At 41.5% G+C, this 16,594-nt stretch overlaps 1 protein-coding gene across 1 annotated transcript in view; it reads left to right on the top strand.

Annotated features, from left to right (window-relative positions):
- The first annotated feature begins 592 nt into the window (after positions 1–592).
- Positions 593–16,594, top strand: part of LOC117935173 (Fc receptor-like A) — a 24,860-nt gene continuing 8,858 nt past the window's right edge. Inside the window, exons 1-2 of the mRNA XM_034857312.1 lie at positions 593–841; positions 2,611–2,871. Of these exons, the coding sequence (XP_034713203.1) occupies positions 811–841; positions 2,611–2,871 (292 nt within the window). The 5' untranslated portion in view covers positions 593–810. The remainder of the gene's footprint in view (positions 842–2,610; positions 2,872–16,594) is intronic.

The raw sequence follows: 16,594 nt of genomic DNA on the forward strand, positions 1-16,594 counted from the left end.
GACAACACAGCCCTCAGGTTCATAGGGACACACAAACCTCTCCACCACGATAAGGTGATGGTTCCCCGGAGAGGCTTTAGGTTTCTAATCTATCTTTTTAATAAACTGTCTGTACGCTTACAAAGTTCTCGATGCTTCGGTCTACATGCAGGTGGGGCTGTTTGAGCCTTGTTAGGGTTGTAGAAATAGCGATTTCTTTTAAAACTATCTTCATAATAAAGTGTCTGTCTGTTGATCATTAAAAACCCTAAAAAACAAAACACAGATGATTTTAAAAAGGGCCATTTTTATACAAATCTCTTATTCTTCCCAGATCCCTCCCTGGAATATTAAGCAATGTTCATGAATACCAAACACAAAAATGTTATGGTTGTTTCTTGTGACCATGTGTCTGCACTGTGGTTTTTGGTGATTTCACGTCAGCAAAAGATTCGAATACTTCCTTTAACACCGATTACAAAGGAAAAAGTCACTTTCCAAGTAATTCTGGATTTATTTCTGTTGGACGGCTGCAAACCCACCAACTAAATGTCCCTGCTGGGGATCAATGAAGTATAATAAAGTATAATAAAGTATAATAAAGGTGTGTTTTATCTCATTTTAACTGAGCACATGCTGGCGCCTGGGTCCATTGCTTTAAGCTTCGGGCTCAGGCATGTTTGCAAAATGTTTGAATTTCATGACAGGTGAGTGGTTTGTTTGATGTGCAGTTTCTAAGCATTGGTTGTCATGGTTTCCGGTGCTTGTTAAGGATGTGGTCGATTGCTCTGAAAAACCTGAAAGAGGAAGACTCACAACACCGAAAACAGCATGGAGTTCGCATCAGGCTGCCTAATGCTCTGTAAGTCATTTCACTTTTTCAAAATAATTGGTTTTCCTGCTCATCTTCCAACTGACTTTCATCGACGTATACACATTTTCCTAAAAACCGAGCCTGCGCATAACAAACCCAGATCAATGTATGTGTCGTTGTAGTTAATGAAACAGAGCTCTGAAGCATTTCCTGCTCACCCACGCATCGTTACCAGTATCTGACGATGCTTAATGTGTGCTGCTAAAAGGCTCAGAACTCATTTCAGAGATAGTCATGGAAGCCGTTGTGTGTTATCTGAAGAACATCTTTAAAAAATATGGTATTTTTCATATTTTTTTAAAGCTGCATTGATCAGTGATAACAATCCCAACTGCGTATTGTCGAGTTCGTACTGATATGGTAGCGACTTCTTTGCCACCTCCGAGTTAGGGAACAATCACCTGTGCGACGCGCCGTTTGGATAATTCCGATCCACTCTAAAATATGCTTTCAAAGATTTATTGGTGATTTGAAAGTAGGAAAAAACATTAAGAAACAAAAATCCAGTTGTCTAAAAAATCCTGCAAAAAATTTGTGAACGTACTGTAGATGTGGAGAAACCTGTGATGAAACTGCAATAAAACCTGCGGCCTAAAGAAAATGCGAAAACTCCCCAAACTCACCCCCTCTCTCGAGCCTCCCCACGCAGGTGCACAGGTGTATCATTAGATCCCCATGTTGCCTTCATGTTGCCCTCATGTTGTCCCCATGTTGCCCTCATGTTGTCTTCATGTCGTCCTCATGTCGTCTTCATGTTGTCCTCATGTTGCCCTCATGTTGTCTTCATGTTGCCCTCATGTTCTCCCCATGTTGTATTCATGTTGTCCCCATGTTGTCTTCATGTTGTCCTCATGTTGCCCTCATGTCGTCCTCATGTCGTCTTCATGTTGTCCTCATGTTGCCCTCATGTTGTCCTCATGTTGTATTCATGTTGTCCCCATGTTGTCCTCATGTTGTCCTCATGTTGCCCTCATGTTCTCCCCATGTTGTCCTCATGTTGTCCTCATGTTGCCCTCATGTTGTCCTCATGTTGTCTTCATGTTGTCCTCATGTTCTCCCCATGTTGTCCTCATGTTGTCCTCATGTTGCCCTCATGTTCTCCCCATGTTGTCTTCATGTTGTCCCCATGTTGTCTTCATGTTGTCCCCATGTTGTCTTCATGTTGTCCCCATGTTGTCCTCATGTTGTCCTCATGTTGTCCTCATGTTGCCCTCATGTTCTCCCCATGTTGTATTCATGTTGTCCCCATGTTGTCTTCATGTTGTCCCCATGTTGTCCCCATGTTGTCCTCATGTTGTCCTCATGTTGCCCTCATGTTCTCCCCATGTTGTCTTCATGTTGTACCCATATTGTCCTCATGTTGTCTTCATGTTGTCCTCATGTTGTCTTCACATTGTCTTCATGTTGTTCCCATGTTGTCCTCAATTTTTGTTATGTTATTCAACGTTTTCAAAACTTTTTCCATGTTTTTTGTCATTTTTTTCCAACATTTTCCCGCCTTTTCCAACACTTTTGTTGAACGAGTCAAATTTGACCCGAGGTAGACAGGAGGGTTGAAAACACTTCAGAGTACGTATATATTAGTGTGTATATCTTTGTTTTGATTGTTTTGTACATGTAAGCACATTGTAAGCAAGGATGCTCCGAAGACAAATTCCTAGTATGTGTCCTCATACCTGGCGAATAAAGTTGATTCTGAAATACACAAAAAAAATCGTTAAAACTGTTGATAATCCTATCTTGTGTCGCCCCACCAGGCGCCTCGCTGATCGTCACCCCCGACCGATCTCAGTTCTACCAGTATGAAGAGATCTCTCTGAAGTGTGCTGCCGACTCCAGCGGCTGGACAGTGAGACGAAACACCTCCACCAGGACGTCTCAGGTGTGTAAGTATGGCTGGGGGATCCCGGGCGAGTCGTCCTGCACCGTCGAGTCCGCCTTCCCATCCGACACCGGGGAGTACTGGTGTGAGTCTCCGCAGGGGGAGCGCAGCAACACCGTCAGCCTCAACGTGACAGGTCAAATACCAAAATCTTGTTTTTTATTAAATTAACCCTCCCGTCAAACATAGAACTTGTTGTCCTCCAGGCTCAAAATTGATAATTAACACTTCTGTGATACTTTTTTTCCGACATACATTGATTTACGTAGACAAACAAGGAAGTTGCCTCGGGTAATCATTACTCTCAAAGTACAACCCTTAACCCTCATGTTGTCCTCATTTTGTCCCCATGTTGTCTTCAAGTTGCCCTTGTGTTGTCCTCATGTTGTCTTCATGTTGTACCCATGTTGTCCCCATATTGTCTTCATCTTGTCTTCATGTTGTACCCATGTTGTACCCATGTTGTACCCATATTGTCTTCATCTTGTCTTCATGTTGTCCCCATGTTGTACCCATGTTGTACCCATGTTGTACCCATGTTGTACCCATATTGTCTTCATCTTGTCTTCATGTTGTCCCCATGTTGTACCCATGTTGTCCTCATTTTGTCCCCATGTTGTCTTCAAGTTGCCCTTGTGTTGTCCTCATGTTGTCTTCATGTTGTACCCATGTTGTACCCATATTGTCTTCATCTTGTCTTCATGTTTTCCCCATGTTGTACCCATGTTGTCCCCATATTGTCTTAATCTTGTCTTCATGTTGTCCCCATGTTGTACCCATGTTGTCCCAATGTTGTCCCTATGTTGTACCCATGTTGTCTTCATGTTGTCCCCATGTTGTCTTCATGTTGTCCCAATGTTGTCCCTATGTTGTACCCATGTTGTCTTCATGTTGTCCCCATGTTGTTACCATGTTGTCCCCTTGTTGTATGTTTTTGTGTTTTTCAATGTCTTCAAAAAAATGTTTTTTTTTTACGTTTTTTGCTGCCTTTTCCAACACTTTTGTTGAACGAGTCAAATTCGACCCAAGGAGGACAGGAAGGTTGAAAACACTTCAGAGTACGTATATATTAGTGTGTATGTAGTAGTGTGTGTATATTAGTGTGTATGTAGTAGTGTGTATATTTTAGTGTGTACATCTTGTTTTGGTTGTTTTGTATGTGTTAGCACATTGTGAGCAACTATGCTCCAAAGACAAATTCATAGTATGTGTCCTCATACCTGGCAAATAAAGCTGATTCTGATTCTGAACTCTAAACATGTCATATACAAAATGCAACAGGTATAGAAAAGTCTTCTTCTGTGTTTCAGCCGGCGATGTGATCCTGGAGAGTCCTGCACTTCCTGTGATGGAGGGAGACCGAGTGACGCTCCGCTGCTCCTACAGAGAGAAAAAGAAATCTACGTCCAACTTCACCGCTGCGTTCCACAGAGACGGCGAGTTCATCGGCTATGAGTCTGCGGGACAGATAGTCCTCCCAACGGTGTCCAAAAAGGACGAAGGCTCCTACGGGTGTGGACACCCAACCCAGGGAAAGTCCCCGCAGAGCCGGCTGGCCGTGAGGGGTGAGGAACCTCAAACCATCTCGCTGGGACATTAAAATCCCCAAAAACCAAGATCCCATCTAACAGAAATGAACAACATTCGCATTATTTAAAGACGACAAGTATTAGTTTAGCATTTACTCTTTAACCCTCGTGTTGTCTTCCAATCAAAAACTCAAAATCAACAATTTTGTTGAAGATTTTAACTTTTTCTTATGTTTTTTTTCCCTTTTTTCAATATTTGTCACTTTTTATGATGTTTAACGCTATGTAGCACTAACTTATTAACTTTAGTTTCACAGTTATTTTGGGAATTTATGCCCAATAAACCTCATTTATAGGAAATTATACCTAATGTTGGAGTTATAAAAGCAGAAATTAGGAATTATTGAGACTAAAATTAAAGGAATGGATGTTGATGATAATCACAGACTGGAATATGTCAACTTTTACTCAATACTATTTCAAAAACACTTCCATTTGTTTTACAATGCTATAAAATTGAATAAGACGCCCCAAAATTAATGAAAGTAGAGATTTGTACTTGGCAAAGAGCGTTGGGTGGAATCAATCATGTTATTTTGGGGAATTAACAAGAACATTGATATAGGACAACGGGGCAATTTGACCCGAGGAACACATGCATTTTCTTGGCTAAACTTAACTTTCAAGGGACCAGCAGGCCGGAATTTCGAAGGATATCACACAGATTGTTGTGCAGACGTTTGCACGATATTATACAAACCCATTAATGGTTAAAAGCCCCAAGGACTTGGAACAGGAACCTCGGCCAATCAGCTTACAGTGAGTTACGCCATCGGGAGGCGTGGGCCTTTAAATCAGAACACAAGACAAATGAAGGAGTTTAGTTGCCAAATGTAAAAATGTAATGTGCAAAATGATTGTTTTACATTGTTTTTATGATAATTCAGAGCTGAAATTGCAATAGAAATTTAAATGATTCCATTGCACTTCACTAAGATCAAAAATTACTTTCTGGAAATGTGAAAACTGCATATTTACAACTCTAACTTTCTTCTTCCCGGCGCGGCCTGCAGATGCTTCTCCTCCTCCTCCTCATCCTCCTCTGCCCCGCCGGCTGCTGTGCTTCGTCCTGCTCTTCGTCTTCTACACGGCCATCTTCATAATGTGTGTCTACAAGTACCGCAAGTGGGCTCGAGGTAGGGACTCCTCTGGTTTTGTTCTCGTTGGACAAGGAATCAGCGAAACAGCATTTTACAGCAAGTAGATCCGACCAGACGATCTGATTGGTCAACTGGACAATAACAACGTGCCCGAATCAGCATGACAACACCTTAAATGTAGAACAATAGATAATACATGTATGACTCTGTAATTTACAGATAGAGCAGGTCTAGACCGCTCTATAATTTACAGATAGAGCAGGTCTAGACCACTCTATAATTTACAGATAGAGCAGGTCTAGACCGCTCTATAATTTACAGATAGAGCAGGTCTAGACCGCTCTATAATTTACACATAGAGCAGGTCTAGACCGCTCTATAATTTACAGATAGAACAGGTCTAGACCGCTCTATAATTTACAGATAGAGCAGGTCTAGACCCCTCTATAATTTACAGATAGAGCAGGTCTAGACCTCTCTATAATTTACAGATAGAGCAGGTCTAGACCACAGTCTATAATTTACAGATAGAGCAGGTCTAGACCTCTCTATGATTTACAGATAGAGCAGGTCTAGACCTCTCTTTAATTTACAGATAGAGCAGGTCTAGACCTCTCTATAATTGACAGATAGAGCAGGTCTAGACCACAGTCTATAATTTACAGATAGAGCAGGTCTAGACCACTCTATAATTTACAGATAGAGCAGGTCTAGACCACAAAGATCCAAAAATTCCAGTTATCCCATCAGTTAGGGAATCCTTGTCCAAAAGATTGTGTCTAATGCTGCTTTGGTGTAGAAAATGGTTCTAGATGAACTCCAATCCCTAAAAACGTCCCTGCTCTGGTTTCTCCTGCAGCTCGAGCCGACAGAAAGGAGAGAACCTGATCATCTCACGCTGGATTAACGACTTCTTATTCCTGCTCAGAACGGAAGAATCAGAAGAAAAACCATCAAGTTATCTGATATTATAAAGCCTCTTTATCAGCTGACCTGGAGGCTACATTTTGTATTATCCTTTTTTTTTTTTACATATATTTTATTTGTATTAGTTTTCGTTGCTATGTGATGTTTCCATTGAATAATCAGTCCTGTCTTGTGTTGTACTTGCAAAGCCCAATGTCTAGTCTCAATCATCCATGTTATTTTGGGGTTATTATTAAATTGAGAAACCCTTATTTCTCATGTAGATATTTTGAAAAAGTGGCTTTTTTTAAGCAGTGGCGGCAGGTCTGTCCCAACAGCAACCCCCCCCCCCCCCCCTTATTGCATTTTCTGACATTTCTGTCAGTTTTTCAATGTAGCTGGCCCTTTTTTTTGATGTTTTGTTGTTTGATTTGTCAAATGTTGACATGTTTAGCTTATTTTGAAGGTCCATTGTTTGTGATGAAAAAACTGAAAAAGGGTCAAATCTGACCCGAGGACGACATGAGGGTTAATATTGTGGTCAGTGAGTGTATATATCATATCTTATCATATTTTCATCCATGTCAATCCTAGGCCTAATACAATATCATTGTGCAAATGTACATAATTAATACCTAGTCAGAGGTCAGGGGTCATCAATTACATTTTTTTACATCTGAGGGCCAGAATCCAACCAGCATCATCATCAAGAAGGAAGACGTGAACCTACAGATTTCTTTACTCACGTGCATATTAACTCTGGTTTTATCTTCACTTCGGGACCGTCTCAGGTCCCTTGTGTCAAACTGAATAATTTGGGGTTTTAAAAGCAATTCTGAAATAACATTTTACTTCATAATCCATTATCAAATATCGTCTTTATCTCCATTTCCAACAGCTGAGATAACATCTATGTTCAGGGAATGCATCAGTCTCTACTAGCACACTATTAAACATGGAAGTGGGGTTTGTTTTTTATTATAAGGTTATAATTCATGTTAAAAATCACTATGGGTACAACATAAGTGTCATATCCAGAATAATGTTCTGAGTCAGGAATACATGTTTATCTCAGGAAATAAGGAAAGGACGCTGATTTCAGGTAGAAAACATGGAACTTGGACCATTTTTCTTCTTGTAAAAATTGAAATGGGTCAATTTGACCCGGATAAAATACAAGGATTAAAAGCCACGTTGGTTGTCAGCATCATTGTCACTTTATTATGCAGAACAGGTAACTTCCTCTGCAGTCAGGAGAGCAAGATAAAAAAACATATACAAATGTATGAATTACAAGACAATGTTACCTCACTTTTACACCACAGGAGCAATCTCTAAAAACTATTCCTTCACATATTCCTCAGCTTTACGCTGTTCCATTCCTTCAAAATAAAGTTAATACTGGCAATATAAAATCATTTCTACTTCCTTATGTGTGTGTAACAGGCACATTTGGTCAGTAACTGAACTCTTACAGTTCATGTGCATAACTTTGATGCTTGCTCGTGCGAGGCATTTCAGTAACAGGTCGATTCAAAGTGCTTTCCCCCCAAAAAAGTTAAAAGACAAGATAAAAAAAAGAATAAACAGGTAAAAAACAAACGAAAACAGATAAAACACAAGAATGAATGTTCCAGTGCAGTAGAAGAAATTAAAGTAATGTGGAACCATTTAAATAAGTCAGCGTGAAAAAGAAAGGTCTTCATGTAAAAATACCTGAGCAGCTCGGATCTGCAGTCCCCCCCCAGTTTAGTTCTGACTCTGGGGACAGGAAGCAGACCTGTCCCAGACCATCTGAGAGGTCTGGGGGGGGGGGGGGGGGGGGGGGGGGGGGGGGGTCATCGTGTAATAGAAGACCCTGACTGTATGTCCCTAAACTGTTTTGTGATTTATAAACTAGCAAAAGGACTTTGAAATCAATTCTTTGGAGCCCAGGAACCAGTGTGAGGATCCAGTCTCTGGGTCTTAGTGAGGACTGGAGTGATGTGATCCAGTCTCTGGGTCTTAGTGAGGACTGGAGTGATGTGATCTAGTCTCTGGGTCTTAGTGAGGACTGGAGTGATATGATCTAGTCTCTGGGTCTTAGTGAGGACTCGAGCTGAATATAACAACATTTCTAGTTCCTTATGTGGGTGTAACAGGCACCTTTGGTCAGTACCTGAACTCTTAGTCTTCATGAGTATAAGTTTCATTCTTTAAAAGCAAGAGAGAAGTACTTCGTAGAAATACTGCAGGTACATTTCAGTAACAGGACGATTCAAAGTGCTTTCCCCAAAAACAGTTAAAAGACAAGATTAAAAAAAGAGTAAACAGGTAAAGAACAAATAAAAACAGATAAGACACAAGAATAAATGTTCCAGTGCAGTAAAAGAACTTAAAGTAATGAGCAACCGGAAAGGTCTTCATGTAAAAAGAAGGGCAGCATCAGATCTGCAGTCCCCCCCCCCCAGTTCAGTTCTGACTCTGGGGACAGAAGGCAGACCTGTCCCAGACCACCTGAGAGGTCTGGGGGGGGGGGGTCATCGTGTAGTAGAAGACCAGAAGTGTATTTTGGCCCTAAACCGTTTGGCGATTTATAAACTAGCAAAAGGACTTCAGTGTAAAGACTTCAGAACTGGAGTGATGGGACACACACACACACACACACACACACACACACACACACACACACACACACACACACACACACACACACACACACACACACACACACACACACACACACACACCTTTAAGGCTACAGCGTTAAGATCGGGGGAGTGTCCCTTTATAACTGTAGTATGACTTTAAGTGTTTAGCACATTGCACGTATTCTTGATTCTATAAAGATTTCAGCGGGGATGTCCCGGTTAGCGGTTCTGGTCCCTGATCCAGTATTCACAGAGTCCTGGTCCAGTACTGGTATTTGCCTAAATAACAGAGCTATTGGCTCGGATCTGATTCCTGCGATCGGGACATCCCTAGTTCACAGTAAAACATTTACACATTCCCTCCTCTGCATCAGTTTAACCCTTAACTTTAACCTTTAACCCTTGTGTTGTCTTCGGGGTCAAATTTGTTTTTTTTAAATCAGAAGTGCCCAAAAAAATAACATGGTTACATGGCTGATCTTTGGTAAATTTAACGATTACTTTCATTGAATTTGGGCTGTTTTCATTCAGTTTCGTAGCATTTGAAATTCTTTTTAAATTTAAAGAATCCTGACGATACGTCGTCTGATCTTAACTATCAGGCAAAATAATTCATAATTTAGGCTCTCTTCTTCTTTCTTTTTTTAAACAAAAATTAAGGGTATAATGTCAAATAAATAAAATGGAAAAACAAGTTAGACAAAAACGTTTTAAAAAGGGTCAAAAGCATAGAAAGAAAAATGCCCAAATTTTGACCCGGAAAGACAAAAAGGTCATGGTGGACGGGAAGACAACACAAGGGTCAAAGACGCCTATTAACGATCCGAGGTAAGACAGCGAGGTGGAGTAACTGCACCTTGAAACGTCTTTGGCAACGAGGTCAAAGTTGAACTAATCCAACCGCTCTCCCTAATATTAACCCTCATGTTGTCCTCGGGTCAACTGTGACCCGTTTTCAGTTTTTTTAATTACAAAAATTTTGCCTTTGTCATGTCGTCATTAGAAATATCAATTAACTTTGAAAAACAACATAAAAAAGCACCCACAGCATTGGAAAAGTGATTAAAAAATGTCAATAAAATGCAAAAATTGCGTTAAAAAAAACAATTTTTGTCTCCACGGTTGATGGGAAGACAACATAAGGGTTAAAATAAAAGCCAGAGCGGTTGGATATCGCGGAGCACGTGTTGGCGGCTTCACTCACCAATCACACGGGCGGATTCCTCGTATGTGAACACCAACGCTGGGCGGAGGGGCCCAACATTCATAGAGGTGTAGCTGCCGGAGTGAGACCTGAAATAAGCCCGTTTCTGACCCTGAGGATGATTGGCTACAGCTGTTTTATATGTTGTCACAGTTATAACAGGGCAGCGCAGCAACAGTCACCTGAGCTTGTTTACCTGGAAGGTGATTAAAAGGTAAAACCTACACTAGGAGACTTTGATCAGACTTTGAGAACAATAATAATAACAATAAATTGAATTTATCTCGCGCTTTTCACTAACTCAAAGCCACTTTCCAGGGCAGGAAGACAATAAAAACAACGGACAATGGATAAAATAAAATAAAACCAGATGAGAAGGGAAGGGGGGGCGTGGGTAGGTGTAGAGATGGGTCTTTAGGGGGGACTGGAAGATAGTGAGGGACTCAAGAATCTCTTGGGGGAGGGGGGTTCCAGAGCCTGGGATCTGGCCCTGGAGAAGGCTCAATCCCCCAAACTGCGGAGTTTGGACTTGTGGGTGCAGAGGAGATCGGCTGAGGTGGATCTGAGGGGCCGTGAGGGGGCCAGGTGGTGGAGGTGGTTTGTATGAGCACCCATTGGTTGTTGACCACGTTCACATGATTTTAACTTCACTATTAAGACTTAAAACTTAATTTATATTAAAACACGTTTGATTTTGTCTGGTTTCCAGAAGGGAAAAGACAAACGGAGTTTTACGACCTTAAACCAATCAAAGATCTGGACTCTAGTGAGACTCTCCGGGTTTCATTCAGATTTTGAACATTAGTCGGCAGTGGAATCGCTCAGAAAGTCGTTGGGAGACTTGCCGTAGACTGGATGCAAGACTACGGATCTCCTGGAGGGTTCGGGTCCACGATCCTGTCTTCCAGTTGAATCTCGTCCGCTCTGTTGTCTGTGGGAAGAAGAGGCGAAAATGGTTTAAAATGCAGATCATGAGACCCCCAAAGTTCATCATCAGTCACACATCAGTCTCCAAAACCAGCTGCGGTTCTGGGTCAAAGACCAGCGTGAACACAATACATGTTGGCTTTTTATGTTTTAGAGTTTTGAATGTGAAGAGATCTCAGTCCCTTGGCTAGCTAATTTAACCCTGGACACGATCTTCTGTCTCACTTTTAACCCTCGTGTCGTTTTCCCGTTAACCATGAACTCGTCCTTCCAGGTCAAAATGGAAAATTTATATTTATTTGTGCTTTTCCAATGTTTTTGTCATTTCTTTCTGATTTCTTTCTCACTTTTTCCAGCTCTTGGCTCTTTTTTTTTTTTTTAAACCCTGAGCTGGTTTAATAACAGGTTTTACACTTATTCTGGGTATTCATGGTCAACAAACCTCGTTTATGTCAAATTAGAAATTATCAGAAATTAAGAATTATTTTGACTAATAGTTAAGATCAGAGGATGTGGAGTGGATCTCAGCGAGACTAAATATGTCCGTCAACGACCTTTTTTTCCATTAAATGGCCATTTAAATTGGCAAAAGTATTGTTTAGTCCCGGGTAATGGTATCGGTACCGGTGTGTTAAAATGAAATTCTCTGAACTCTTACTGAACTACTAGAACCACAAACCTCCTCAGCCATCTTCAGATACCCAAGGTCACATTATTCACATTTACCAAAGCCGTCTCTACTTTCTGAGGAGGCTGGGGTCCTTCAACATCTGCAGGAAGATGCTGAAGATGTTTTATGAGTCTGTGGTGGCCAGTGCTATCCTCTTTGCTGGTGCATGCTGGGGCAGCAGGCTGAGGGTAGCGGACGCCAACAGACTCAACAAACTGATTCGCAAGGCCAGTGACGTCGTGTGGGGGGGGTGGATCTGGACTCTCTGTCGGTGGTGTCAGAGAGGAGGACGCTGTCCAAACTACATGCCATCTTGGACAATGTCTCGCACCCACTCCATGGCTTGTTGCTCAATCACAGGAGCACTTTCAGGGAAAGACTCAATCTCCCAAAATGCACCACAGGAAGTCATTCTTGCCTGTGGCTATCAAACTTTGTAACTCCTCCCTCTAAGTAACACACACACACACACACACACACAGGTTGAAACTACAATATTATCTGTTTTTGTGCAATAACACCGGCTTGTAATGTGTGCAACACTCCACTACTACTATTATTATTATTATTATTATTATTATTATTACTACTAATTTTCATCATTGCAACACCTTAATTATGTTGATTATGTAAATACTGTATTATAATATTCCTTTAGCTATGTAAATATCCACACTCCTTATATTTCTTTATTTATATTTCTACTATTTGTGCAACTGCAACACAGAGTTTACATTACATCCTCATAATCATCCGGTTTACCTTGGTCTCCAGTTCTTCTATCCACCGGATCATCTGGGTCGCTCTGTGGAACAGCTTCCCCAGCAGGGGGACAGCAGAGAGGGCGTGGGAAAGGGAACGGCCAGGAACGCATCCCGTCACAACCTTCAGCTGAAAGAGGAAGAGGATGGAATGATGTGGAGGAAAGGGACAGTCTTCCCAATGTTTAGCTTAGGTTGTCTACTTTCCAATCATCTCTACAACGCTTAGATATGTCTTCTCAGATGTGATACTGTTGACCAAAATGAAAAGACACGCCCAGATCAATGTCCAATTAAAGGGTGTAACTTCCTGACGGTAAAAAAGGTTTATTTGCTCCAAACCTTTTCAAATCACTCACATTTTTGTAAATGTCAAACATGGTGCGCTCACACAAAGACAACGCATGATGGTGGAAGCCTAGCTTTCCCCGAGTCAGACGATGTTTGGAGGGTCTTCACCGACGTCACGTTCTGGCCATGTTGGAGGTACTCTGTGTAAAGTGAACGCAGTACGGCGGAGTATTCGGCACTTTGGATACTTTAAGTCTAAACAACAGAAAAGTGTCCAAGATGCAAAGACATGTGGGGACGGACTTGGACCACAAGAAAAGGCGCGATATTTCCAGAAATTAGATCCCCACGAGTGGGCTCCCTCGTCTTAGATCCATGGCGACCCGTTCCTGTGTGATTCTTCCTTCAGTTGCATATCCCGATATAGTCAACCACCTGCTTTTCTCTCCGAGCCCACACACAGCGTCAGACCTTAAATCCTACAAAGGTCAGGAGGCCTATAACCGGATGGTGTGTGAAGGGGGGGGAGACGCAGTACCAAGTCATTAACGACCATTGTGTTGTGAAGTAACGCAAAAAACTTTAACTGCATGACATCATTGCGATACTCAAGGTGTAGCCAAGGGACTTGGTTTTTTTTTTTCATTTCAAAGAGCCCCAGTTTGCTCTCTACACCACCTGAGTGAGTTTGAGCTTTGCCAACGACAAGCGCCTCCTTTCCTGGTTTTTAATAACTTTAGGATAATATTCCAAAGGTTTTATCTCGGTCTGACCCGTTGGTACAACCTTCGGGATCTACTTCAGTGCCTCTGCATCGTTGTGATGCGGAGTACCTCCAACAAGGCGACCTCCGGTCTGATGACGCGTCACGAAAACCCTCCATAACCCTTGTGTTGTCTCCTAATCAAAATTGAAAATCAAAACTTTTGAGGCTTTTTTAATCAATATTTTAAACGTTTTCTCACATTTTTGTACCATTTGTCAACACTTTTGTCACATTTTTTGACGTTTTCAACACTGCGTAACACTAACTTATTAACTTTAGTTTTACAGTTATTTTGGGAATGTATGGTCAATAAACCTCATTTATAGGAAATTATACCTAATGTTTGAGTTAGAAAAGCAGAAATTAGGAATTATTGAGACTAAAATTAAAGGAATGGATGTTGATGATAATCACAGACTGGAATATGTCAACTTTTACTCAATACTATTTCAAAAACACTTCCATTTGTTTTACAAATGCTATAAAATTGAATAAGACGCCCCAAAATTAATGAAAGTAGAGATTTGTACTTGGCAAAGAGCGTTGGGTGGAATCAATCATGTTATTTTGGGGAATTAAAAAGAACATTGATATAGGGTTACACTAAAAACGGACTGAAAGAAAAGCTCAGAATTGGCAAAATTGGCAGCTTCATAATTCAGGTCTGGCTAAAGCTACTTAAAGTCACAATGACGTGGTAACTTGCTTAATATGAAATAATTACTGTTGATCTGAGATGTTTGGGCAGAACATATCACGCTGAGGGAAGATTCAAAAGGTCGCCCATGATAAGAAAAGCAGATTGATGGAATAGGAGCCGGAGAAGAGCAGCTCACTAATTTGACAGTTTACCTATTAATTAAATATTAATTAATTAAAAAATTAAACAATGCTTACAGCTCATTTTATGCTTCCAGATCACAAGAAAGATGATGCCGATGCCGATGATGACGCCGATGACGATGATGACGATGCCAACGATGCCACCCGGAGGAAGAGTGGAGTCGTTGCCACCACCTAGAAGAATGCAGGAGAGATGAAGGGTAACTACCGTTTTTTTTCAACCTGGACCCCGTTTTCCTGTGTTTATGTGTTAAAGGGACTGACGAGAACACCAATCTGTAGCTGTGTTTCCATCCACACCTTTTTATCAGAATTAAGTGATATTGAATAAAAAATTGTCTTCTGGAAAACAGTAAAATAAGATGGAATTTCATAAATATCGACTCAAAGGAAAGACGTTCGTCTCATCAGATTTTCATTTGATGATATTCGTCTTATGTGATAAACGCCGATGGAAACGTTATTTACTCAATAAATAATAAACTGTGATTAAGTTTTAGGTCGTTTTATGGTTGCAGCACGCCACAAAATGAAGAAGAAGAAGAAGTTATCTTTAATTTCCTCCAGCATTTCCTCTGTCTGCATACATCGAGGGGGGGGGGGGGCAACAAAGACAGATGGACATGGACGGACGAGGAGACGAGAGACTTTCTGAGTTTAATTTATTAGGAACTCGTGAAGGAAATGGCCGTGGGACGTCCTGCGGAGTCAATGGAAGACACTCAGACAGAGAGACATGTCTCTAAAAAAAGAGTATCGCAGCAGTGCCGGAGGGACAATAAAAGACACGTTGCATCTGCATCGTCATAGTGATGTGTTGATAGCGTTGTTGTTTTCTTATTATAGCTCGATATGTCGCTATCAGCTGGAACATGAGACTATTACAACCTGTCCCATAGTGATCATGTGATGGAGAAGGCAGCCATTTTGTCTAGAAACACATTGTTGTTGTTGTTGTTGTTGTTGTTGTTGTTGTTGAATGTTGTAATTCAGTGCAAAAATGAATGGAAACACCTTCAAATGTCTCAAATCAATCTGATATACCAGTCTGACCCTAAAACCGCATCATGTGACGTCATCACCAGGTTTTTATTGTCTTTAAAGCCGTTGGATGGAAACACACTTTCACACGAGTTATTATTTTACTGAACTTCCGATAATTTGATTGACACGTGGTTGGAGACGTAGCTTGTGACATCGGTCCGGTGTTAAGAGAGATCGCTGCAGTCGGCAGCGGAGAAACAGGCTACCGTGGAAGTTACCGGGTTATTGTGCAGCTTGTATTTATTAAGGGTGGGGGGGGAATCGATACAGCATTGTATTTCAATATTTTCCGTGGCAATACACAGGCGCCAAGTGTGGATCTTTTATTATATATTAGAGTATATGTGTTGTCAGTTTGTCCCATTTTGCCGCAATAACATTGAAGTGAGATGAACAAAAAGAGAAATGTTTCTTTTTAGATGAAACAGATGTTAATAAGTTTCCTTTTGGGGACGTCATTTCAAATTGGGAAAATTTAGAAGTTGGGAAAAAGGTTAGAAATTGCAATGTATCGCAGAATATTGCAATAATATGGTACTGAGAAATAATGATAAATCTGGTGATTCCCACCCCTGGTATTAACGTCCATTAAAGTGCCTGTTTTTCCCCCGACAGGCTCTACGTGTGGGACATCCTCACGTACAGTATGTCCCACCTGGGACTGGGTTAACGGTCTCGGGGTTACCTGGTGGAGTTCCTGAGCCTGGAGGGTTGGTGTTGTGTGTGGTGTTGATACCGTCTGATGGAGTGAGTGGAGTGAGTTGCTTCCTTTACGTGGACGGACTGCAGGAAACAGAAGAAGGATTCAGAGTCAGATGAGTTCTGAGGAAATCAGAGTAGGCATGTCGTCCTCATGTTGCCCCCATGTTGCCCCTATGTTGCCCCCATGTTGTCCCCATGTTGCCCCCATGTTGCCCCTATGTTGCCCCCATGTTGTCCCCATGTTGCCCCCATGTTGTCCCCATGTTGCCCCCATGTTGCCCCCATGTCGTTCCTATGTTTCCTCCATGTTGTCCTCATGTTGTCCTCATGTTGCCCTCATGTTGCCCTCATGTTGCCCTCATGTTGCCCCCATGTTGTCCTCATGTTGCCCGCATGTGTCCCTCATGTTGCCCCCATGTTGTCCTC

The sequence above is a fragment of the Etheostoma cragini genome, chromosome 19 (genome assembly GCF_013103735.1).
Source record: "Etheostoma cragini isolate CJK2018 chromosome 19, CSU_Ecrag_1.0, whole genome shotgun sequence".
Lineage (NCBI taxonomy): Eukaryota > Metazoa > Chordata > Actinopteri > Perciformes > Percidae > Etheostoma > Etheostoma cragini.